Source organism: Aspergillus eucalypticola (assembly GCF_003184535.1).
Source record: "Aspergillus eucalypticola CBS 122712 chromosome Unknown BO83scaffold_50, whole genome shotgun sequence".
NCBI lineage: Eukaryota > Fungi > Ascomycota > Eurotiomycetes > Eurotiales > Aspergillaceae > Aspergillus > Aspergillus eucalypticola.
In genome coordinates, this window is record NW_020290324.1 from 17,973 (window position 1) to 41,127 (window position 23,155).

General features: G+C 50.4%; 7 protein-coding genes across 7 annotated transcripts, besides 1 other annotated feature; 3 read left to right on the top strand and 4 right to left on the bottom strand.

Annotated features, from left to right (window-relative positions):
• Window positions 1-209: 209 nt before the first annotated feature.
• Window positions 210-695, bottom strand: BO83DRAFT_421879 (uncharacterized protein; the record flags this gene model as incomplete). Its single annotated transcript, XM_025535012.1, has 1 exon — window positions 210-695. One exon carries the CDS (start codon window positions 693-695, stop codon window positions 237-239), a length of 459 nt encoding a protein of 152 aa, XP_025382001.1. The 3' UTR covers window positions 210-236.
• Window positions 696-3,555: 2,860 nt separating this feature from the next.
• BO83DRAFT_404154 (sulfotransferase family protein) lies at window positions 3,556-4,514 on the bottom strand (the record flags this gene model as incomplete). The annotated part of the gene is made up of 3 exons (XM_025533683.1): window positions 3,556-3,792; window positions 3,849-4,023; window positions 4,054-4,514. 3 exons carry the CDS (start codon window positions 4,512-4,514, stop codon window positions 3,556-3,558), a joined length of 873 nt encoding a protein of 290 aa, XP_025382002.1.
• Window positions 4,515-7,745: 3,231 nt separating this feature from the next.
• Window positions 7,746-8,116, top strand: BO83DRAFT_206866 (uncharacterized protein). Its single transcript, XM_025526683.1, has one exon. It carries the CDS (start codon window positions 7,852-7,854, stop codon window positions 8,074-8,076), a length of 225 nt encoding a protein of 74 aa, XP_025382003.1. The 5' UTR covers window positions 7,746-7,851; the 3' UTR covers window positions 8,077-8,116.
• A 924-nt stretch (window positions 8,117-9,040) lies between these two features.
• Window positions 9,041-9,193: a sequence feature (Protein overlapping with rRNA (BO83DRAFT_326897, PWY61995.1) was converted to a misc_feature.).
• A 494-nt stretch (window positions 9,194-9,687) lies between these two features.
• BO83DRAFT_421880 (putative DNA damage repair protein Mus42) lies at window positions 9,688-13,188 on the bottom strand (the record flags this gene model as incomplete). The annotated part of the gene is made up of 1 exon (XM_025535013.1): window positions 9,688-13,188. One exon carries the CDS (start codon window positions 13,186-13,188, stop codon window positions 9,688-9,690), a length of 3,501 nt encoding a protein of 1,166 aa, XP_025382005.1.
• Window positions 13,189-13,454: 266 nt separating this feature from the next.
• Window positions 13,455-15,532, bottom strand: BO83DRAFT_383633 (beta-N-acetylhexosaminidase). Its single transcript, XM_025532513.1, has one exon. The coding sequence runs from the start codon at window positions 15,328-15,330 to the stop codon at window positions 13,507-13,509; it is 1,824 nt and encodes a 607-aa protein (XP_025382006.1). The 5' UTR covers window positions 15,331-15,532; the 3' UTR covers window positions 13,455-13,506.
• Window positions 15,533-16,164: 632 nt separating this feature from the next.
• On the top strand, window positions 16,165-20,075 carry BO83DRAFT_442277 (DEAD/DEAH box helicase). Its single transcript, XM_025536401.1, has one exon. The coding sequence runs from the start codon at window positions 16,369-16,371 to the stop codon at window positions 20,011-20,013; it is 3,645 nt and encodes a 1,214-aa protein (XP_025382007.1). The 5' UTR covers window positions 16,165-16,368; the 3' UTR covers window positions 20,014-20,075.
• A 569-nt stretch (window positions 20,076-20,644) lies between these two features.
• On the top strand, window positions 20,645-23,115 carry BO83DRAFT_460271 (flavin-containing monooxygenase). The gene is made up of 10 exons (XM_025537198.1): window positions 20,645-20,975; window positions 21,015-21,426; window positions 21,492-21,616; window positions 21,665-21,847; window positions 21,895-21,991; window positions 22,037-22,108; window positions 22,172-22,210; window positions 22,270-22,499; window positions 22,572-22,800; window positions 22,958-23,115. The coding sequence occupies exons 1-10, from the start codon at window positions 20,766-20,768 to the stop codon at window positions 23,089-23,091; spliced, it is 1,731 nt and encodes a 576-aa protein (XP_025382008.1). The 5' UTR covers window positions 20,645-20,765; the 3' UTR covers window positions 23,092-23,115.
• Window positions 23,116-23,155: the final 40 nt, after the last annotated feature.

Genomic DNA, 23,155 nt, shown 5'->3' on the forward strand with positions numbered 1-23,155 from the left:
GTGGGCCAAGAGGCATAGATCGAAATTTTTACCAGCAGAAAACCAGCTCGTCCACTTCACCAGGTCAGAATGAAATTCAGTATCACCAAATGCATAAACATCGGGGATATAGAAGTAAAGCCTTCACAGACAACAACATACCTGGGAATTCCAGCGGTCTTGGCACTCCGATGGGATGAGCAAACCAAGCACATCCATAAGAAAGCGACCGCCCTTCTGGCATTTCTATACGATGGCTATAGCTGCTGTTGATAGTTCAGATGAACTGATGATTGCGAATTCGATGCCACCTGATTCGGGACAATGCTTGATTGTCCGCACTGTGGATACCTGCCTGGTGGGTTCAAAGATTGCTGAACAGTACCATAAGCTGGGCCAAACAAGGATTCGACCATGGGTGGATCGTTCGAAGGAAGGGTGTAAGATGAAGGGGTGGGGTCTGGTAATGGATCGTATGCCGACAACATGGCATGCGCCATCGCATGATGCTGTTGCTGAAGAGCGCCCCACTGAACTGGAGCAGCGGAGATAGAAATAGAGTGGTGGAACGGGACAGGTGATTCATCTCGTATGGCTGGGAGATGTGCCCCGTGACCGGCGTAGACGTGGCAGGATTGCGTTTCAGAGAACTCACCGATGGGGGGAGGGCATCTTGGCTCGAATGGGGAGCCACATTCGAGCTCCGCAACTGACATGCTGCTGCTGCCCCTGAGCCACTCTGGTATGAGTTCTGGCCTTGCCAGTACGGAGCCAACTTCAGGTTCGCGGATGCGGTCGTAGTCGCCATGGGCGAGATCGTAGACTGGGTGGTGACTGGCGAGGTAGGAGGTTGCAGATGCTGAGATTAATAGGCGGAGGGATGATGTGATGGGCGTACTTGACGTTTGTGTGAAAGTTGGGTGGTGGAAGCCCAAAGCTAGACAGAGTCGGGGCCGCAAAACGGCGCGAGTACAATCAGCGTCTCTGGCGCCGTCCGCATGCCAGGAGTGGGCGTCGTGAGGACAGCCAGTTTGGCGAATTTCTCGCGGGAGAAGCTAGAGGGAGGAAATAGATCACTCGCTACAACTGGATCAACCCCATCAAGAGCCTTGATTGCCTTGATCTTGGCTTAAGAGCTGCATTAATCCGGGTTTCTGCTATTAATATTCTGGATGGGTACCAAGTACCAGCTAATGTCATAGTCTTTCTCCCCATTTTACCTAAATTCTATTACTTGAGAGACAACCAACTACAAGTATTTATTATGAGCAGGCCAGAACTAACTGTTATTAAGGATTTTTCACCGATCAACAAGACTGAGATCGTCCTCCATCGGGTAAAGAGTTCCACTATTAAGCATGATATTTAGATTTTTCTCCGAATAAAGCTTAACGTAACTCCCGGCCGCGCCGGCCACCCGCCCGCACTGGCCACCCACCTACTACACACCCAACGCAAGCAAGAATGAAGCTATTTAAACAACATTATTATTAGCAAAGCCTACAATTATTACTTATTACGGAGGTTTGAACACTGATTTCTTCTGTGGCCCATTATGTGGCACTCACTGCAGCGGGGAGGTGCCCGAGCAGGTGGTTAAGATACTGCTTCCTCTGTCTGGATCTCCTCTTGCTATTGTATTTTAACTCTTGCTTCCTGGATTGAGATGCCTTCTTTAAAGACTATCTGCTGCATCTTTTGATGCTTTAGACTGTATTGGTGGCATGGTTGGTGGTTGAATAGCTTCAAGTAGAGGGGAGGGGAAGGGTGTTTGTATGTAGGAACGCGTTGGGTGTGTAGTAGGTGGGTGGCCGGTGCGGGCGGGTGGCCGGCGCGGCCGGGAATTACGTTAATAGAATAAGAGATGACTACAAGCTTCCCCACGCCTGGCCTAGGGATGAGAACTTCAGGGCGCTAGTCAATATGATTAGCCCTCTATTCATTTACGCCGCGACAACATATCGATTTTTTAATAGTGATGGAGAAATACCAGATACCTGATTTCAAGCTATTTTATCCTCACGCTCAAGCGATTGAATCAAAAATATTGACAGCGAGTACCCAAAGTTGACTGATATCTATCTCCCGGTTTTGAAGCATATTGCGTTATAGAAAAAGCCGAAAGGGCTAGAAATTCGGATAGCGGACTTTAACCGAATCATAGGTGCTATCGAAGATAAATTCTTTGGCCCATTCTCATCAGTTTCCCGCAGTGGACGAGATCCCGTGGTTTATGATCTTATATGAGCCGTGTTGCTTGACAACGCTTTCAGTGAATAACATAACCCACGATCGCGCGGCCCATTAATTTGACATGGTTTCCTTACTTAGCGCTGATGCTGTCACTTGCTTGAGAATAAGATGCCACTACTTCCAAAATGTCTCCAACAAACTTTTGGACCTAATACCCGGACAGTGTCGAGCGTTCTTGCCACGACAAGTATCGCACCTCCGGCAAACAATTCCATACAGGAAACGAGCCGTCTCATCCGAGCCTGAGATCAAGTTCTACTGTAGCATCAGCTTAACATGAATTTGCCAACAATACCTTTCGGAGAGCAACCAGGGAGCTTACTATCTGGAACGAGAGTGAAGGTGTTTGCCTACTTAACCCAGTATACACAGGTACCATCTCACTTCTCTTAAGACTTATCAGCGTAGCAGTTTCATCAAAATTATATTAGATCCAGGCTCTCTAGTTGGGCTAAATAGACTTCTAGAGACAACTGGCCCTCCTCCTTAGAGTCGTCGTCTGGGCCATAGTCATCGCTATCTGAATGCCGCTATCGCGATCCAAGTCAGTGTTGAAGTCACTGTCATATTCAATATCTGGAGATATCTCGCTCACGTCCGAGCTGGTGTCGTTGTCGGTCTGACTTTACTTGTTGTCATGTCCGACCACCCGGGGGAGGGTTACCATCTTTGAGCAGCCAATGAGTAACTGGCAGCGAGGTGAATATTTGGAGCAAAAGCAGAGGGGCCGAGAATAGCTGTACTTGGGAGTAATGAACAGTGTGGGGAAGCGATAGAGGGTGATTATCGAAGAAAGGATGGGAGCAAGAAGAAAGGACACTGTCGGCAAGTGTCCTGGAGCTGGAGAGAACATGATGGTTAAAAGGAAAGAGAGGGTGGCTGTTTTCGACCCTCTCCGCAGCGACCACCCCGACCACAGTGAGAGCGACTCGCTAGGTAGGTAATATTGAACGAATTGCAACAAGGAGCTCTTCGAAATGTTAGGCCCAGGAACCGGATGTGAAAGCCCTTCCGTGGAGGGAAGTAACTGGCCGTGGTAATACTAACAAATGACGCCAGGACGCCTGCGGCGTGATGGTGAAAGGGACGCTTAAATCCACCGCCGAAGTAGCCATTTCTAGCCTCCCTTTAACCATGGTATCTTTAAAGTGAGTAAGAAATCCGCAAATTATTGGCTTTTATGAGAAAGATGCGAGATTAGAGGATCTTATTAGGGCATTAGATAGGCCTTGCTAAGTTGGAGTTACTAATCTAGGGGAGACAAACATATAAGTAAGCTTAGAGCTCGTATACTATATATAACTAAGACGGAGATAAGATGTATTATGTCATTCTAAAGAATTGCCTAAGGAGGTCGCTGAGCCTCATAACCTTCGGAATCCGCCCTTGCCACCATATCACGGCGGCAGTGGTAATCCCGCCTAAAGTCACGACGGTGAGAGTTAAGCTGCGCAGACATTGAAAGGAGCGCTTTTTGAGGAGTTTATTTGCGTGCTCGGCGTAATCGCTTGGATTATTGGTTTGGGGGAAGGGCTCGTTGGGGACAGGCTTGTCGAGAAACTAATTCTGTCATTAGCTATAGTTTTGAGAAAAATCTAGACTCTTCCCAGTCATACCTTGCAAAGCGGCTCCCAGCCATCCTCGACGGACCACTCGAGCAAATTATCCCTAGGAACCATACCCCGAACCATTTTGCAGTGGTCGCGATAAACCCACTTTGCGTTTCGCTGGATACCCTCTGTGGTAGTGCTGCTGTGAAAGATGCCTGGATATCCATCTCTTAAATAAAGACTTTATAGCCAATGAAGCTCTGCGGAGAACCACTGCATCCCCCATATAACCCACGATTGATCGATCTCCTCAACGATGGTTTTACTGATGCTCCGGTACCAGGCATCGGCATCGGGACGCACGTTGAGAACCACTTTAGCGTCTAAATAGGCGGCGAGCAGCTCGAGAGCAAATAAAATACACAAGTCAACTACTGCTTGACTATCGCCAACGAGAATGTCGAACTCCGCGCTAGTAATGTGCACGTCGCCATCACGAGCACCATTATATTTCCGCCGCACTAGCTCAGCACAGAGTTGCAGCTTGCTGCCATCTGGCTCGAAGAGCAAGTCCCAGCCATGATATGTTTGCAGGCCCAGATTGCGCAAGGCCACGCTTAATGACTCGGTTCCGGTGCGCGGCAAGCCCAAGCAAAGCACCTCGATTGGCTTGGTGCGTTTGCGGGGAGCCGGCTCGGGGAATCCGTAGAGTAATCGTTGGAGGACGTACATTGGGGCTCGAAAAAAAGTAAAGCTGGCGTGAACTGAGGAAGAACCATAGAGGGGTCTTCTAAAGAAGTAGTAGTTCTGATTGGTCGCATGATTCCTTTGAGCGGGTCGATTGAGGCCCTGAGTATGCCCGGATGCGGAGTTCGGCGGCCCTCAGTATGATTCCCCTTTAGTTTTCATCCACCTTACTAGACTTTAACTCTATCGGAGTGTCTCTTGCCAAGCTAAAGTGATATATGCCAGGAGGGCTTGATCTAATCAGGGTATTTGGAATTGATATCTAGAAGATGACGATGATATAGAGTGTGGTAATAAGCAGATAGGACGGAAGAAGTCTTTATGGGAGCAGTGCGACTCGGTATCAGGTCTAGGATATGGTCTGTGCTACGAAAAAGATGTATTAGCATGTGCAGACAGAGAAAAGTCTTAAATTTGCGCAATCAATGGCGAGCATATTAGCACTATGTTATATACCCTGTGGGGGTACATGCGAATAGCTCTTGATGATGAGACAAGTTCGCTATCTGGACCCTTCTTCCACTCTCTTGGATAGCAGAATGCTAAAGAGAGCTCTCCCGTCAGGCATCCATGACACACTCCGTCGAGAAGCAGCTATGGGGGGCGTCTCCATGGAGAAATCCGGTAACGGCCTCGATTTACCAAGCTTAAAGAATTCCCCCCCTAGTATCATATATACGTCATCCCTTATCTCCTAGACGACCTTGTCATTTGTCGGAGACACGGTTGAGTCTGTCATACCTTCCTGTGAGAGATTCTCAGCCGCTAGCCTTTCCCCTGTTCCATTTTCTCACCGGGTGTAGGAGCGAGACTGCGACAGCAGTGTCTCCACTGATGCGTCGTAGATAAGCCCAATACACTTTACCTTCACATCGTGCTGCACTTCGTAGATGCGGCCAACATGAATACGTGCAGTGCTTGATAATGTCGTAGATGGATGGTCCGTGTTTAGGCGGATGGGCTTCAGGTGCATGCCAGTTTCTTTCTCCAGCGGTGGGATGTATTCTTTTCTAAATGAATGTAGAAACGTGAACGGATCTTGGTTTGTCTGGTAGGAACAGCCTGCTCCAGCATATCTAAGAAAGGATAATCAGGCCGGTCTAGTTCAGGCGGAACAGAAAGTACATCCAGGGAAAGGCTAAACATACGTATGAATGCCTAGACAAAGGCTGGAACAAATACCCTGTTGGACAACTACGAAGCGACAGACCATGATAGCACCTGCCCAAGGGTTATGCCCATCGCTTGCTGTAAGTTCAAAGAGTAGGGGATCAGAGGATCTAGAAGAGTCTCCCGTCTGAGAGTATAAGCTCCGCTTCATTGATGTCATCCAAACACAATATAATTACCTTGTTTATGTTGTGGTCAACCTGTCTGTGTTGTTACCAGCAGTTTATATATTTCAAGATGTCGCATTTAAAAAAGGAATCAGCCACCCAATTTTCATCGGTATAACTTGGTTTGTGCTTGCAAAGATCTCAACTTGCCATCAGCCTCGAGAGTGGCATATTGAAACATTTTACCCAATGGCAGCTGGAAAATCTGCCTCAGGCTTTTCTGTCGCCCAATCGCGCAATTTTTGGTTCTCCCGCAATTTAGCAGGTGAGTCTAGCGTTAACCCGAGCCATTCAACCTGGTGGCATGACCAACTGTTCTTATCCAGATGCGAAATGATTCTGACTGAGAAAACAGGTCCTGGGCGAAAGAGTCCGGCTGGTTATATTGCTCTGTTGAACTCCTACGACACAAATTGGTTCTTGCGCATATTTACATCAGATTCATAGAACAATAGGCGGATTAATGTATACCTGGGCCCGTAGAACTTGTTATCTCAGAGCTAATTAAGACATCTGTCTTTACACCAGGAAAACTATAAAATGTTCAGTAGGTGGACATGGATCTCGGGTTGCGGACAGTCAGGGATTGTATCCCGTGCTACAGGCAGTGTTACTTATATACTTGGAGCCCTCTTTGCGTCATAGTTGAAGTAGCATGGAACCTGGACAAGAATACTCAACGAGATCAGATTAGGTTGAAGCATTGGTGGAGCTTGTGAGCCTATTTATATCAACCAACTCATGTTAGTACATTAATCTGTTATCTTCACTACGCATCATCAAAGAACACTTTATCAGGCATCCTTGTGGTCCATTTGGAACATGTCTCTAAAAAGGCTTCCGGTACCACTGCTCTGTAGGCTCCACTTATAACGGCTTAAAGTTCGAGCATAAAACTCTCCATGGCTTTATTTTTTCTGGTTGCAAGAAGCAGAATGTGTTCAATATTGACTAGAGAGCTGATTAAACTCGTAAAGCTCACTGACATGTAGTAAAACCTTGTGTACACCGAGAAGGTCAGTTGTGAGACATTGGCAGTCTCCTGATGCGGCTTTGATCTGAGAGGGGGCCTGCTAGACTTTATAGGCCAAGGTCGTTCCGGCCAGAAAATCGCCAAAACTTAAGGCTGAATGACATAGTATGATATAGTTCTTGTTGCGACCACCTATTGCCCTGAGACGAAGGTACGATGCGGTGACAGAGACCTAAAGCCAAACCGCTAAACGCCGGCCACCTCCTTTGCAGTGATTGCAATAAGAAGGTCATAATCGCCTCAAGTGTTCGCATAGAGCCAACGCCTAGCCTACAATGTATATTCAATTGGTATATTACTGAACTGCTTCATTTTTGTCTGAATCGTTGATTTTGGTGGGCGGAGCGGCCAACCGCCGGCGGCTCGTTGTCCGATTACGTTAACTTGTGGGACGAGATGTTGTCCAGGAAATTGGGCGACCGGAGCGGAAGTCCATCATCTCCGGTATGTCATTCACAAGTCCGGTCGGGAAAATAAGGTCACTCTATAAATGGGCCGCCTTGTACGGCTTCTGTTGCCTTGATTGGCGGTTGGTACCATCCACCAATGAAACTCCTATTATTGCATCTTTCCGAGCCTTCGACGGAATAATTTTGGAAAATCGGAGTGGAAAGCTTCCCCACCCTGGTATCCAGGGTGACGGCTCGGTCGTAGCCCATATCGGTAGCTTGATCCCTTTGCACAGTTCAGCGGGCGGCGATAACCATATCTCGATCGGCCATTATTGCTGCATCCCTTAACCGGCCTGGCATACCTATTCAGGGAAAAAATAAAGATCATATATGTCTTAACAGCTGCTCGACTTGAATTATGGCTAAGTTTCATCTCGAAGTCAGGGACCGAGGGCTCTCCTCTGTAGCAGCATTAGTTGTTATCTGACATCTGCAGACATTCCTCGTCTCTGGCGGTCTTCCTCGGTCGGGGCCGTCTTTTGACTGAATGGGAAGGTCATATGCGGGACATATTCGGGTTTGTGAACGTCTCAGCCGAACGACACGGGGTATGGTGTCGACGTTCGGTCCAGGTGTACTACTCTAGCCAACTTTCCACTCGCAGTGGGCTACCACTATTTGCTTGGTGGAGCAGAACTAGCCAGCCAAGCGCGGGCTCAATAACGGAGTACAAAGTGAAGCACATAGAAGATGGGTGGGGAGCAAGGCTGTCCCTGGAGCCCTAACATAGCGGAGCTCGGTATCCATGTATGGTCGACGGGCGTCCCTTATGTATTGGCTTATAAGCGTGCACTAGCTTGTGGCTCAACCGACTCTTATCTGTCCAGCCCAGATGAAGAACTGACTCATATGATGATGGACCAACTCTGTACAGAACAGTGAAATGAGGTTTATGTAACGTACTGTTTGACTCTTCTTTTGAAACGATAACTTTAAACGACTTGCATTGAACGAAAAACGATGATAACTAGCAACTAGGTAAGGATCGTGGAGGAGGGGACCAGCGAGATCCCCTATTCTTCGCCTTCTTGCCACCCTGCCCCGAATCGGCAGGTGCCTACCGCCTCCGTTACTAGGAAAGCGCCCGACAGTACTACTAAAATTTGTCATCAGGTAAGCTTCCTGGAAAACCAGTCAGAAGCCTTCGGCCGGGACACCAATCAACATCTCTATATCGACCAATAATTCTTGCGACTTTCTGCACGTGATTATCATTGCTTGCACCAGCTTCGTTCATGGTGTTTCCTTCCGGTATACGTCATTAGGCCAAATGGGATTTTTGTATTGTTTTCCAGTTCTATTAGGCATTGCAAAAACGTTTAGTCTGTTTATATGAGATGCAGCCTTGACTGGTTCAACATATGCTAGAGATCATTCGAAGCAACTTCGTGGGAGGCATTCATCGCACTAATACTGTACGTTGACCGAGGTTTACCTTTGGTATTCTAGATGCCTAGGTGTATTTGTCTAAATTTTGCTCCAAGTTAGGCGGACATAGGTCATTGCAGTCGAAGACTGTGCCTTAAACTGGAGCCAAAACGAAGAACTGTCGGTCAGTCCCGCTGGAGCGCTAGCGTCTACAGTGCCATTTGAGCTAAGAGTTATATGATCCTCGCTAATCTAAATCGCGGCTATTACCCGCCGTACCCAAAGGACCCGCACTCGGTAATGATCCTTCCGCAGGTTCACCTACGGAAACCTTGTTACGACTTTTACTTCCTCTAAATGACCGGGTTTGACCAACTCTCCGGCTCTGGGGGGTCGTTGCCCACCCCCCTGAGCCAGTCCGAAGGCCTCACCGAGCCAATCAATCGGTAGTAGCGACGAGCGGTGTGTACAAAGGTGATATTGTGTGTGTAGACAAACTAGCTAACTACGCGAGGAGGTGACTGGGTGGCCAGGTGACTAGGTCCGAGACCACGTGATCTCCTTTCACAGTTAGTTAGTTCTCCGCTTGTCACAGTCACACTACCAAAGGCGCATGCATATGTGATTATGAAGATGCCCACACAGAGAATCGCCATAGCCCACTTTCTATAAAAAGGATCAAGACGCAAGAAAGTGACCGCTGCAGCTGCAGGGAGGTATGCCAACCCCCAAAGCACGTTCTGCTGGCGTGATCCCGCTTTGTAAGTCTACGCAATCAGATGTCTGATAAGACCGCCGCACGCACGGATCTGGGGGCTACTACATACTATGATTCGCTCACATCAGACCCGCAGGCAATCCGCTACATCGCCAGATTCATGCTTCAAGCGGTGAACCACCTGCATAGCTGGCATCTAACTAAGGCGGCTCGATCGGGTATGAGAATACGAATTGGATTGAATTGAAGGTCATAGTTCTACAGAAGGTAACCCTCGCTCCGCACACCCCTCGTCAACACTCGCCCGCAGACTTCTTATCGCAGCTTCCCATGTCATTGCAGTCTGCGAACTGCTACCCGTTCGGCCACTTGGGTCTGGCGTCTTGAATGCATCCGACTCCTTCGCATTCTGCTCGTCATCGATCAGCCATGCTAGCCAGGAAAGAACAGACGTCGCCTTGTCCAAATCCTTCTCATCCACAATGACACACTTAAGATACCTTCCAACCGACAGCACGTCTTCTTCAAAGGGACCATCGCTGCTGAACGCCTCGTGCCACGAGCTAATCGCATCCCGCAGGTCAGATAAATTCGTGAGCCTCTGTGAGGTAAAAGTGGGTCGGTCTGGTAATGGGGGTAGGACGAGCCGTTTCTCTGGCGTTGCAGGCGGATCTGTAGCCGCAACTGTAGTCGAATCTGAGGTTATTGGTGAAGCAGCTCGCGGCGCCGAGGTGGGATTGACGGCTGGTCGCTGTAGGTTCTTTGTTCGTTGTTGCTCCTGGAGCACCTCGCGGCGTATGTCCTCTGGGAGCGCGGCGAGAAAGTCAGCCGAGGCATCCGTCTGCTCGGGTGGAGGTGAGTGACGTTCGGCGGGAGCTGAAGATGAAGCCGTGGCTCTAGGAATGACGAACCGAGCCTGTGTGAAGGCCGGATTGCCGACTGACTTGGTGCTAGGCCGCCCTCGTCGTTTCTTCGGAGGACTGGTGGGCTTCCGCATCATAAGACTGCCGGCAGAGGAGGGCCGAGACGGCAGCAAGGGAACAGCTGGAGATGGTGTGGGTTGCGGGCCAGGACTTACGGATGGCCGGCTGTAGTAGCCTAATATCTCGGCGCGCACATCCTCTGGCAAGGCAGCCAAGGCCTCTGGGTCGAGCTCTGACTGGGGAGGAAGTTCTGCAGGGGCGGGCGCCCATGTGCGACTTGTAGGGCATGGGGACTCGGAGCGTGACTCCTCTCGAGGCCTACCCTGAGCGATGAGGCGAGAACGGATATCGTTCGGCAGCTCAGCAACGACTTTGGGGTCAGTCTGTGAGGGCAAAATGAACTGAGTTCCCGAAACATTGAGCAGCCGGCTACTCTCACTGAATAAAGGAACGGGCTTCACCGACTCGGTCTCCCCTTTCCGAGGACTGTCTAGAATATCAGGATCGTGACGTTCAATGCTTTTGCGGACCGGAGATGCTTTGAAATTGAGTTGTCGTTGTCCAAATTTTGATGGAGAGCCCGCCCGGAGATGCTGGAGTTTGGTCATCTGAACACCCAGCCCTCTCAAGTCGCCGGGTGATAGATTCAAGCTTCGTAGCATGGCAACTGCCTCTTTGCCCAGAATATCGGCTGCATCCGTGGCAACGCCGAGGGCGACACTTTTGTTGAACACATCGCACTTGCCATGGCCCAGATGTTTCACTGGTTCTAACGGCGCGTCGAGTGCTCTGCGCATGACCTTGAGAGTTAATTGTTGGCCTTTTACAAGATTTTCGACCAGTCTGCGATGCAGTTCCTGGCACAAAGACCGCACGAAGTCCTCAGCTTGGGTCTGATTCACGAAGCGAATCCCCCAATTGACTTCGGCAGATACTGACTTCCTAAGAACTTCGTTTCCGACTTCAGTTCGATCGATACCGCGGGCATATTCCCAAATCTTGATTCCAGTTTTAGGTCCAAGGCTCGTCGTGAGTCTATCGCGGGTGAGTTCTCGAACATCTTTGACAATTTTGACTCCCAATTCTTCTAACTTTGTACCCAGGCTATAGCCCACTCCGGGAAGATCTTGAACTGTCAAATTACCGATGTAATCAAGAACCGCATCGGGTTTGAGCTGAAATTGACCTGCCGGCTTCGCTTTCCGTAGGGCAACCTTAGCCAAAAGAATGTTGCCTCCAATACCCACGGAAACAGCGCAGCCCGTCTCTTTCTTTACAGTGGCTCGTAAGTCGTCGGCTATTTCATCCGCCCTTGCCTGTTCCCTATAGAGTGAACCCTCCGAGATGCCCCTACCATCCGAGCCACCAGCCTCCAGACATTGTGTAGTGATGTCCATCAGGGCCTCGTCAATGCTGACACTCTGCACGATACCATCCACCGAAAGAATGGCACTGTAGAACTTCCGACTGGCCTCTTCGTATGCTGGAAAATCATAAGGTACCACCTTTAGCTCTGGGCAGGTTTGCAGCGCTCCCTTCATCCACATGCCGTTCTTGATGCCATGGGCTCGGGCTTCGTAGTTGCAACTCGCTATCTCCGAGCCCGAGCCAGTGCCGTGCGCCACCGCGACAGGCTTTCCCTGCAGCTCCGGGCGCTTCAAGGTCGACACGGCGGCAAAGAAGCAATCGAAATCTACATGCATGATATACCTCCGAGCCCCGGGGACTGGCTTTTTGCGTTTCACCTGTGACAGCAATTTTTCTTTGGCTGCAGACTGCAACTGGGCTTTGAGATCGGCCTTCCATGTTGACAAATGATGTAGACGAGATTCGCTGTAAAACTGTTGGATGAATTGAGGATTTGCAACACTGGAATTCCTCATGTGTGGATCCGACAACAACTGCGCATTGTATTCTTCGGAAGTCATTGCTGGTTTAGTTGGGAAGGATTCGCGCGACAGCGGCAGTGCTGCTGAAGGTGCCTCAGTTTGGTCATTTTCTTGTTTGTTTGAATGAGTATTGATATCCTCATCCTCTACTGGTGATTTTTTATCCGGCGTCTCCGCTCGAACTTCTTCCCGCGGAGACGAAATGTTGGGAGTCCTGCTTACTTCATCCAAAGAGGCAAAACCTGGAAACTGGCTGTAGTCCGACTGGGACCCGTTATGGGGCGATGGATCCTCTCTGTTAAGTTTCTCTGAGCGTGGAGGTGGTGACCGCTGTACATCTGCGTTCTCAACAGACAATGCAGCCTCTTGAAGTTGGTTTGTATACCAACTGGTATCAGTTTGCTCGCGATAGCCAGATCGCGAACTATTCATCTGACTGACCATACGGCCATCATCGAACCTGAGTACCTTCTGGGACTGACCCTCATCAACGACCCGAAACGAGTCCCATGGCAGCATGCGACCTGCCTTGACACTCTCGACGACCCATGCCGGCTTGACGATGCGATAGCGGCGAAACTCTTCGCGCTTCTTGGGGGTCAAGGCACTGGCAATGATGTGGGTAGCATCTGTTTTGCCGTTTAGATACTGTAGGAACCCCCCGCCATGGCTCACGATAAGGCGATGCAGGTCTTGTAGCGAGGGTTGTGTGTAGCCATTGACATGCGCCACCACACCGCGGAAAATAGGCGGACAGTTTGCCGCGGAGGAGCGGATCTCGGCATCGCGGTTCTGGAGTTTGATCTTCTTGCGGCGCATGTAATCGCTGAACCCACCAAAGGCGGATGCCTCGTACTCCTCGCCGGCCTCATTGTCGAAGTGGTGGTTCTGGATGCGCTTGCGCACCGCGCTGGAGTTTTCGTGCAGGCGCGAGCCCATGCTGGGCGCTATAACGGGCTAGTCCAACAGGCTGTGGGGGCGTTGGATAGATAGTCGGGGGGAATTCTGTTGCTCTTTTGTAGGCGGTGAGTCCCGGACGTGACAGGAACGCCACACGTGAGCACGTGATGCATTTACTCGGACATTCTGGTCATGTGCCTAACAGCCTCGGCTTTTCTAGATAGATTCTACTGACTGGATAATGAACGCAGACCAAACTCATGGGTAGAGGTTGGCACTAGATTATTATGTGTGATTCAGATAATGTGAAGGATTATTACCATAGCTCATATATATTGCTGCGTTACCGACTAGTCTTCAACCCACCCAACCCTTCTGAATCACACTCTGGTTGCGATACAAGTCGCAGGTATGAGGGCGCTGCACACAGTACTTGGGAACCAGGGCCTTCGCCTGCACCCCATTAGCGACCAAGTATTCACGGAAGTTTAGAATTCGCTGCGTCATCAGCGTCGTGCGCTTCTGCCCATGCTCGTCCCGATTCCCAGACCATACCAGTTCCGCCAGGGCAGCGGCGCGCGGCCAAAACTGACTGGAGACAGTCACGTCATCTACTTGTTCCGACCAGAGCGGCGCCACTGCACCCACAATATGCTGCGCCTGGGCGTCAGTTAAATTCTGCGTAAAGTCATAGTCGTAGATACGCTGCCATGTCTTGTATGGTGCACACCATGAGCCCCCATTTCCGCCATAGTTGAAGTTGGGTGTGTTTGGATCCGGATTACTCATGACATCGTAGCGGGGATCATTTGTCACAAAGCCACCCATTCCACAATCCAGATACATGAAGTCTGATGATGATACAATCACATCATAACCCTTGGCTGTCAGCTGGTTAATATAATCCAGTCCGTTATTCCAGGTCTGCATCACAATATCCGTAGAAACATTATGCGCATGCTCTGTTGATAATACAATATCTTCCCACATAACCAATTGCCGTGAGCTACTATAATTCTGGAAGATCGGCACGGCATGATCTACCCAGTACTGGGCCAGATCATTGTACGTACGTGTCGGATCCTCCGCGAACCACTGAGTAACATAGCTGCTGAAATTGAAGCAGTTAGGCTGAATCTCATCTGCTCCCACGTGGAACCAATTATCAGGGAAGATACTTGAGAGCTCATTGTATACTTCTCGGACCACATCATATGTGCCGTTGTAGATGATATCCATCTGTCCCGGTGGTGGTTCAACTGCAGTATGCAGGGCATAATCATCATTAGACCACCAAGAATCCACGCAGGTCACCATCTGGGGATCAACCTGCTTCCAACCAGAAGTGGAGTGGCTGGGCATATCAATCTCAGGGATGACCCGTACGCCGCGTGCTCGAGCATACGCTACAATATTGCGCATGTCCGCGTGCGAATACACCTCGCGCGAGGAGTATGCATCGTAGATCATCTCTGGATAGGCATCAATCTGTACAGGCCATGATTGCGTGTCCTCCATATGCCAGTGTAGAACATTGAGCTTAGAAAGCGACATGCCGTCTAGCTGTTCATAGATCTTGTTAACTGAGATGAAGTTTCGGCCGGTATCAAGCATGATGCCTCTGTAAGGATAGAGAGGTGCATCCTGGATCTTGACTGGCTTCTCAATGATCAAGCCGCCCTGTGCATCAGAGATTATCAATTGCTGGAGGGTAGTAAAGGCGTGAAGTGCTCCCCAGACAGTGGGTGCTTCAATGACTATTGAAGTAGCGCTCTCGGAGACCTCCAGTGTGTAAGACTCATCCACGCCATGCTGCAGGTCCGCGTCAACATCCGAGATGTTCACATCGACAAACTGTAGCGTTGGCAGTGCCTGCGAGGACCGTTTAACTCCGGCCGCAGCGGTGGGAAAGGGTTGGAAGGATGGAAAGGGGCCTTCAGTCGCTGCGGGCACCCATTGCAGGGAGACAATAGTGTCCCAAGCACGATTCCATCCATTGGCGAGAATGAAGTCGGGAGTATCTTGAGAGACGCGGAGACTGACGAAGCTGGCCAGCTGCTTGGGACCTGACGATGAATCCCAAGTAATATTGCGTGGAGCTGGCAAGGGATTAACCTTGACGGCGGCGGCCCCGGCCACGAGCAGCGTGAGACACGCCGGCCAGAGACGAGCAAGGAGCATGGTGAAATTTACCATCAGATGGAGAGCCGATGAAGTGGAGGAAAGCATGGAGGGAGGACTGGGGTAAAAGAAGCAAATAGGAATAAGGATCAACGGTGGCTGGAGGGGCACACAAAGGGGGACAACAGAGGAGGGGGGGGGTCTCCAGGAAGGGGCCATGAATTGGGAATGGATCAAAGCTAGTTTCAGTTGGCATTCCGCAGTTAGTTAATGATTTTGGTCCTCGATAAGTGTGTACCCGCGGGTGAAGTCCTATCCGTAGAGTTATTGGACCGGTCGCATGCTTGTTATCTGGCAGGATTCACTAGTGAGATAGCTAATTTAACTAGACAGTGAAGGGTCGGCAGGAATGATCGATCTACATCGCTTAATCGGTTAGTTCGGGTAGAGAAGTGACTTCAACCGAATGTGTACTAAAAAGTAGTGAGTGCTCTCATGAACAGCAGAACCTCCTGTTTGTTGTGCGCTGCCAGGAATTTGCCCCCAGTAATCTGCTGTGGGCGTCAGTCAGTATGAATGCTTGGGGCCAGGGCCATGCTGTCCCACAGCCGAATCAGTCATCCCAACTTCTGAGATGATAGACGATTAGTCTAACTAGTATGGCATGTAGTAGTTGAACTCCACATCATCTTTGCCAATGAGAAGCGCGACTTGAGGGAAGCCAAAGAGTAGCCTGTTTGCGAGTCAGTCAGCAGACCAGGCACAGACCGCAACTGGAGAGACATGGCAGCGCCACTTTTGCAGTAAAGTGTAACCCAAGACCAGGGTGAAGCCGGGCGCCGAAATTGTCCTACTCGAGACGACACTGTGATCTTTGCCAATGGGAAGGAGTACTAAAGTACTAGTTACTCTGGGTGTCCTGTGTGTGCAGATTCATAATGGCTGGGAGTCACATGACGGGCGCGAAATGACGTCGGCCCGACCGTCCACCGCGTCTCGGCGCGTCTTCCTCTCTGGCAATATTACTCCCGTAATTAACCCAGAGTTCTCTGCATTGGCTTGGACAGCCACGCAGACGGGGGAATAATCCCATCCACGATGAACATTCATCATCATGATGATGATGACCGCCCGTTGAAGAAGAGGCGCTTTTTTGCGGATGATGAAGATCTCCTCACCCCCCAGCCATCCACTGATTCTGTCACAGCAAGTCTCCACACGCCCGCTTCCTCGTCCCTGACCGATCATGGGGCCCAGCTACAGCCTACACGATCTGAAAACGACCCGGAACTTATAGAGGTGCCCTTGCCGGATAGTTTCTCGGGGGTTGAGGGTCATACCATGCCGCAGGTCGAGCAAGAGGCTGTGCAGGGGCGACACAATGCGATTCCGAGGAGGACAGAGGATGCCTTACTACGGGTGGACTATGATGGGTTCGACATTTCAACATTTACCAGTATTATAGGGGAACGTCTCTCGGCGGATTCGATACAGAATATTCGAAATGCGGCTGGCGACGACCTTGAACGGGCGGTCAACATCTATTTCGATGGCTCTTGGAAGAAATCCCCAGCTCCTCGTGCCCAGAACCAAACCACTCTCACGGCTCGCCAACGCCCGCTTTCTGCACAGCCCAATAGGACCTCCACACCCCTATCAGCATCCTCTCACCCACGCACCCAGACTCCGACGCCTGACAAGGCCACAACTCGCCCTGCGGCTCAGCCTCCATTAAGATACATAGGTGCATTTGGTGTTGGAGCCTGGGCTACAAGGAGTGGATCTGGGTTTCTTAGACATGGGGATCTTGTAAATATTGAGCGCACACGGTCTCAGCCGCTCTCGAAGCGGAACCGCGCCGGGAAGCTCGTTTCAAACCAGAAGAGTGATTTTCTCACCCGTTTTACCACTAAATCGGGCCAGGAAATAGGAAGATTGCCTCGGGAAATAGCTGAATGGGTCTCGACCCTGCTGGACCAAAGGGTGTGTACTTTTGAAGGTGTATGCGTATACGTGCCGGACCGGGTCCGGGTGAATGACACCATCTATCTGCAGCTGCGATGCTACTTGCGCATCGAGGCCTTCCAGCCACGGATCTTCAGTCAATCGATGGACGACAATAGGTCCGTTGCATATTTCGAAGAGAAAGAAAGTGCGGATGAAAAGGCACTGCGGCTCCGCCAGGTGGCCCTGGTGAAGCTATTTGATGAAATCCATCTCCAACCGACGTCCACCAATGATATGACGAGGAGCCACAAGAAAGAGGGATTGCTTCGTGCGGCGGAGATGGCAGAACAACATGAGCGAGTAAAGAAAGAGAACCAAGCAAACGACGACTCCTCGGAGGAGGATAGCCCAGAGCTTGAGGAGGACCAGCTTGATACCCTGTATAAGAAAGCTCAGTCGTTCGATTTTAGCATGCCTGAAGCAGAGCCTGCCTCGTCATTTACCATGCATCTTCGAAAGTATCAGAGGCAGGCACTGTATTGGATGCTCGCAAAGGAAAAGGATCATAAGTCTGCAAGGGAGACGTCGCTCCATCCCTTATGGGAGGAGTACAGCTGGCCGTCCAGAGATGTCGACGACAAAGAACTCCCGGCTGTGGATGGCATTGACCACTTCTACGTCAACCCTTACTCTGGCGAGCTTAGCCTTGACTTTCCTGTTCAAGAACAGCATTGCCTTGGGGGTATCCTCGCAGACGAAATGGGTTTGGGTAAGACAATTGAGATGCTCAGTCTGGTCCACTCGCATCGCATTACGCCCCAGAAGCCCAGTAATCTTGTGAGGTTGCCCCAGTCGGCTTCCGGTGTCGTACCTGCACCATATACCACACTTGTGATTGCACCCACATCCCTCCTCTCGCAGTGGGAAAGTGAGGCGCTAAAGGCTTCGCTGCCGGGAACAATGAACGTCCTCATGTATTATGGGGCAGATACAAAAATAAACCTCAAGGATCTCTGTGCTTCTGGCAATGCCGCTGCCCCTAATTTGATTATAACTAGCTATGGCGTTGTTCTCTCGGAATATCGTCAGCACATGTCCACGCTGCTCTCGTCTATGAGCTCTGGTGGCCTATTTTCCGTAGACTTCTTCCGAGTCATCGTCGATGAAGCTCACGTGATCAAGAATCGTCTGTCAAAGACAGCCAAAGCGTGCTATGAGCTCAAAGCAACCCATCGATGGGTACTCACAGGAACTCCTATTGTCAATCGACTGGAGGACTTGTTCAGCCTTGTGAGATTCCTCAAGGTTGAGCCATGGAACAACTTTTCGTTCTGGAAGACGTTCATAACAGTTCCTTTCGAATCCAAGGATTATGTTCGAGCTCTGAATGTCGTGCAAACCGTGCTAGAGCCTTTGGTTCTCCGACGTACCAAGACAATGAAGACACCCGAGGGTGAACCTTTAGTGCCTCTACCGCGTCGCACTATTACAATAGAAGAAGTCGAACTTCCAGACCAGGAACGGCAGATTTATGATCTTATCTATACCCGGGCAAAGCAGACGTTCAATCACAATGTCGAAGCTGGCACTTTGTTGAAGTCCTATTCAACGATCTTCGCACAGATTCTCCGTCTTCGCCAGACTTGCTGTCACCCTATCCTCACTCGTAACAAAGCGATAGTTGCAGACGAGGAAGATGCAGCAGCCGCTGCTGACGCCACCAACGACCTCAAGGACGACATGGATCTCCAAGAACTCATTGACCGCTTCAAGGCATCTACCGAAGCAGCTGAATCCAACGAGCCTCAGGATTCATCTGCCAAATTTACCACCCATGCATTGAAACAAATCCAAAACGATGCCAGCGGCGAATGTCCCATTTGCTCGGAAGAGCCCATGATTGACCCTGCAGTCACAGCCTGCTGGCACAGTGCATGCAAGAAATGTCTGGAGAACTACATCCGCCATCAAACCGACAAGGGCATGGATCCTCGGTGTTTTTCATGCCGAGCACCCACCACGTCGCGAGACATTTTCGAAGTGGTTCGTCATGAAACCCCGAACGCCACCCCGGAGGACGATATCTATAGCAGTACTCCTATCCCCTCTCAAGCACCTCCCCGAATCACACTCCGCCGCATTCACCCGCTTTCGCCCTCTGCCCATACATCTGCCAAAGTGCATGCCCTTCTCGCTCACCTTACACGTGTCCCGGCCAATACCAAATCTGTTGTCTTTTCCCAATTCACCAGCTTCCTTGACCTCATATCACCGCAACTCACGCGTGCGGGCATCCATCACGTCCGTCTGGACGGTACCATGCCACACAAAGCCCGCGCCGAGACCCTGGCCCAATTCAACCGAGCTGAAACCTTTGCCGATCAAACCGAAATTGACAACGATGTCGAAGCCAACAATTCAGCCCAGCTTCCTCTCTCCAAGGCAAAGCATAGACACGCGACCGCCCCGGCCCCTCCCACGGTTCTTCTTATCAGTCTCCGCGCTGGAGGTGTGGGCCTGAATCTCACGGCAGCTAGCAACGTCTTCATGATGGATCCTTGGTGGAGTTTTGCGATCGAGGCTCAGGCCATCGATCGGGTTCATCGCATGGGTCAGACACGGGATGTACAAGTGACCCGGTTCGTGGTGAAGGACTCTATCGAGGGACGGATGTTGAGGGTCCAGGAACGGAAGATGAACATTGCAGGGTCGTTAGGACTGAGGGTTGGTGGGGACAGCTCCGAGGATGATAAGAAGAAGGAAAGAATTGAGGAACTGAGGTTGTTGTTCGAATAGTTTCCATCTGGAGAGATAGGGATGGGGGGCCATTTTGCGCAAATGTTATGATACCAATTGAGAGATATATTTCGGATGATACGTATAGCTGACCAGGTTTATATCACTGGCTCACATAATGGCCGAGATGAAAGTCACGTTGGGAGTTATATGATATTATTGAAGTGCTGCCCTCCCACTTTGGACTGAAGTGCTAGCAGTACTAAGTAGTATGCAGTATTGACTGCCGTTGCTGTCATAGCGATTCGTAGAACAGGTCACTGCAGTGCTGGGCTGACGGGAATGAATTGGCCCAAATCAGGGGCAGCCATGCATACGGTAATTACTTCCAGTGAAGGCTGACCATCATCCAGATATTACACGCGGAAGCAAGGTTTAAGTAGAGGGCATCGAACAGATTAAGTAATTGCTGTCGGTTCACCGCCTCTATCGTGCAGCGTGAACTGAATACTATAGCCCCATGGACGAAGATGGAAGCCTTCAACACCATAAGAGTCAGTTCAATACATAGTTTACTGCGTATGCTGTATCTCACACGCTCCGCCGTAACATTGAATATATTTTTTCTCCCATCTCTGCCAACCACTACAGTGGGCCTGCATGATACCAGTCGTGGTCCCTTAACCGCTGAGTTGGCCCAAGGGATGTGCCTTGCTTACGGCACCGGCAGCACCCGAGTTAAGAACCCGGTGTCGGGCAGTCGAGCATTCTCCTCCTAATCCTTCTTGTAAGGTGCATGCCAGTTCCACAACATGGCCAATCTGCCCCAAGGAATCCTTCCGACCCTTCCTTGTGCTCTACCAAAGGCCGACCTGACCAGTGACTCTGATGCTGTTGGTATCGCGAAGGGCCTTAGCATCCCGCTGAGTAGCTTGTCGCTCGAACAATTTACCCCAGATGCCTTGTGGAGAGATACCTTTGCCTTGACTGGGACATTGCGAACGCTCTATTCTGCTGTTACTGTTTTCAAGGCATAAGATCAACGATGCCTCGCTCGCCAGGCAGAAGGCTTTCGGCTGAACCCTGATGCCGCACGGGCAGTATGCCCGGCCCCAGGAATAGGCTGGATTGAGGTCCCATTCACCTTTGAGACTGCAGCTATACCGGCAACCACCTGCTCGGGTTTCGTCTCGCTGGTCCCGAGTAAAAACGGTAGCTGGAAAATTTGGCTCCTGAGGACGATCCTGGACCAGTTCCAGAATCTGCCCAATGTGGATGAGTTGAAGCCTGGGCCCACACCTACAAGACACCCTCTTCATGAGAAAGCAGCCTACGAATGTGTGGTAATTGGCTGTGGACAATCGGGGTTGAGTGTAGCTGGTCGACTGCAGGCACTGGGGGCGTCTTACCTGGTGGTGGACAAGGCAACTCGCGTGGGTGACTCCTGGCTTCAGCGATATGAATCAATGAAATGTACTCCCTTACGGAATAAATACTTCCTCAAACCGCTTTATTCTCTCTTATACTGACGGAAGCAGTGCATTCCGTTCGAGATGCCGCCCAGCTCCCATTTGACCGCACCTTCACCGAGGATTATCCCGAATTTATGAGCAGGGAGGATCTAGCCCGCGGATATCAAGCCTGGGCTGAGCGATACTGCATCGTATGCAGCCTCATTCAACCACTCAATGCGTCCGGCTAATAAGTCTAGAACATTTCATTCGGAACGGAGCTCACCTCAGGGGCCTGGGATGACAATCAACGTAAATGGACTCTCCATCTGCGCCTGAAACAAAACGAGCAAGTGACCACCAGAACCATTACCTGTTCTCATGTCGTAATGGCCATCGGCGCTGGAGGGCAGGAGCCCGTCCGACCCACTTATCCAGGGGAGGTAAGTTAACCCTCCATTGTACATCGGCCAAGTTAGCGAGAGTTCAGGACATATTCCAAGGGGAAATCATTCACACCGCTCAATACAAAAGCCCTCGCCCATGGCAGGGTAAGCATGGAGTCATCATTGGGTCCGCTAACTCTGGTATGTCTGCGTACCACGTAGAATAAGCTTAATCTGACAAGTCAGCACACGACACGGCAGCAGACATGGTTGGGACAGGAATGGCCTCGATAACTATGGTCCAGCGTAGTCGGACATGTAAGGAACCCGTCACTCACACCTCTAAAGTTTCATTGCTTGTCTCATTAGGAATTGCTTCAGGCATTATCCCAAAAGAGTTCATGCCGCAACGAGCCCAAGGTAAAAATAGCTACCAACCACAGAATCAGACGCGTTTTTAACTTATATCCACAACGCAGGTACCCTCGCTGCGGACAAACAACAACTCTCCACTCCCCTAGCCGTAAGCCGTCTCATGAGCACCCTCACACTGCGATCAAAGATCGCTCAAAATCCAGAGCGATTCGACGCTCTCGAACGAGCGGGGTTCAAGGTCGATCGGGGCGCCGAAGTCGTTGCGCACGTTCATGAACGCTACGGAGGACATTACATGGACGTTGGGAACTGTGCTAATATTGCCAAGGGATTGGTTTGTCACATTACACCAAGTTACATCCTGCTGATGAAGTTTGGATTGCTGATTAGATTTCTTGGAATGTAGGTAAAAGTCATATCTGATAGTCCTCTCGTCAGATTCACTTCCACGGGACTTCTTTTCGTAGACAATACCCATATCCCTGCCGACGTGGTAGTGTTTGCGACAGGGTATAAGTGGAATGCGAGGGATACGGTCGGGAAGCTTTTCGGAAAGGAGGTGCATGATCGAGTTGAGGATTACTGGGGACTTGATAAGGAGGGTGAGGTTAGAGGGGCATTCAAGCCTAGTCCGCGTATGTGGTGCCTCCCCTTTTCTTTGTTTTTCATTCACTCATTCTTTCTTTCTTCCCCTTCCCTTCCCTTCCCTCCCCCACCTTTTTTTGTTTTTTCCTTCCCTTTCATTCGCTTCGTTTCTGTGGGGTTTATCAAGTTAACGAGGTGGCGATGCAGATGGCCATATCTGGTTCATTTCCGGGACTACGACGCATTCGCGGTACTTTTCTCGGTTCATTGCGCTGCTGATCAAGGCAGATATCATGGGAGTACCCTTTGAGGTGTATCGGGGCATACCTGATGCAGATTAGTAGACGTCAGACGTGGGATGTAACGGTGTTGCACAACACATCTAGGCAGGTTTGAGGATCAAAT

Excerpts from the sequence above, each read along its gene's own strand:
- BO83DRAFT_206866 (XM_025526683.1), top strand. The coding sequence starts at position 7,852 with ATGCGGGACATATTCGGGTTTGTGAACGTCTCAGCCGAACGACACGGG.
- BO83DRAFT_383633 (XM_025532513.1), bottom strand. The coding sequence starts at position 15,330 with ATGCTCCTTGCTCGTCTCTGGCCGGCGTGTCTCACGCTGCTCGTGGCC.
- BO83DRAFT_442277 (XM_025536401.1), top strand. The coding sequence starts at position 16,369 with ATGAACATTCATCATCATGATGATGATGACCGCCCGTTGAAGAAGAGG.
- BO83DRAFT_460271 (XM_025537198.1), top strand. The coding sequence starts at position 20,766 with ATGGCCAATCTGCCCCAAGGAATCCTTCCGACCCTTCCTTGTGCTCTA. Across the intron at positions 20,976-21,014 it reads CGCTCTATTCTGCTGTTACT|GCAGAAGGCTTTCGGCTGAA; the intron begins GTTTTCAAGGCA and ends CTCGCTCGCCAG. Across the intron at positions 21,617-21,664 it reads GGGCTGAGCGATACTGCATC|AACATTTCATTCGGAACGGA; the intron begins GTATGCAGCCTC and ends TAATAAGTCTAG.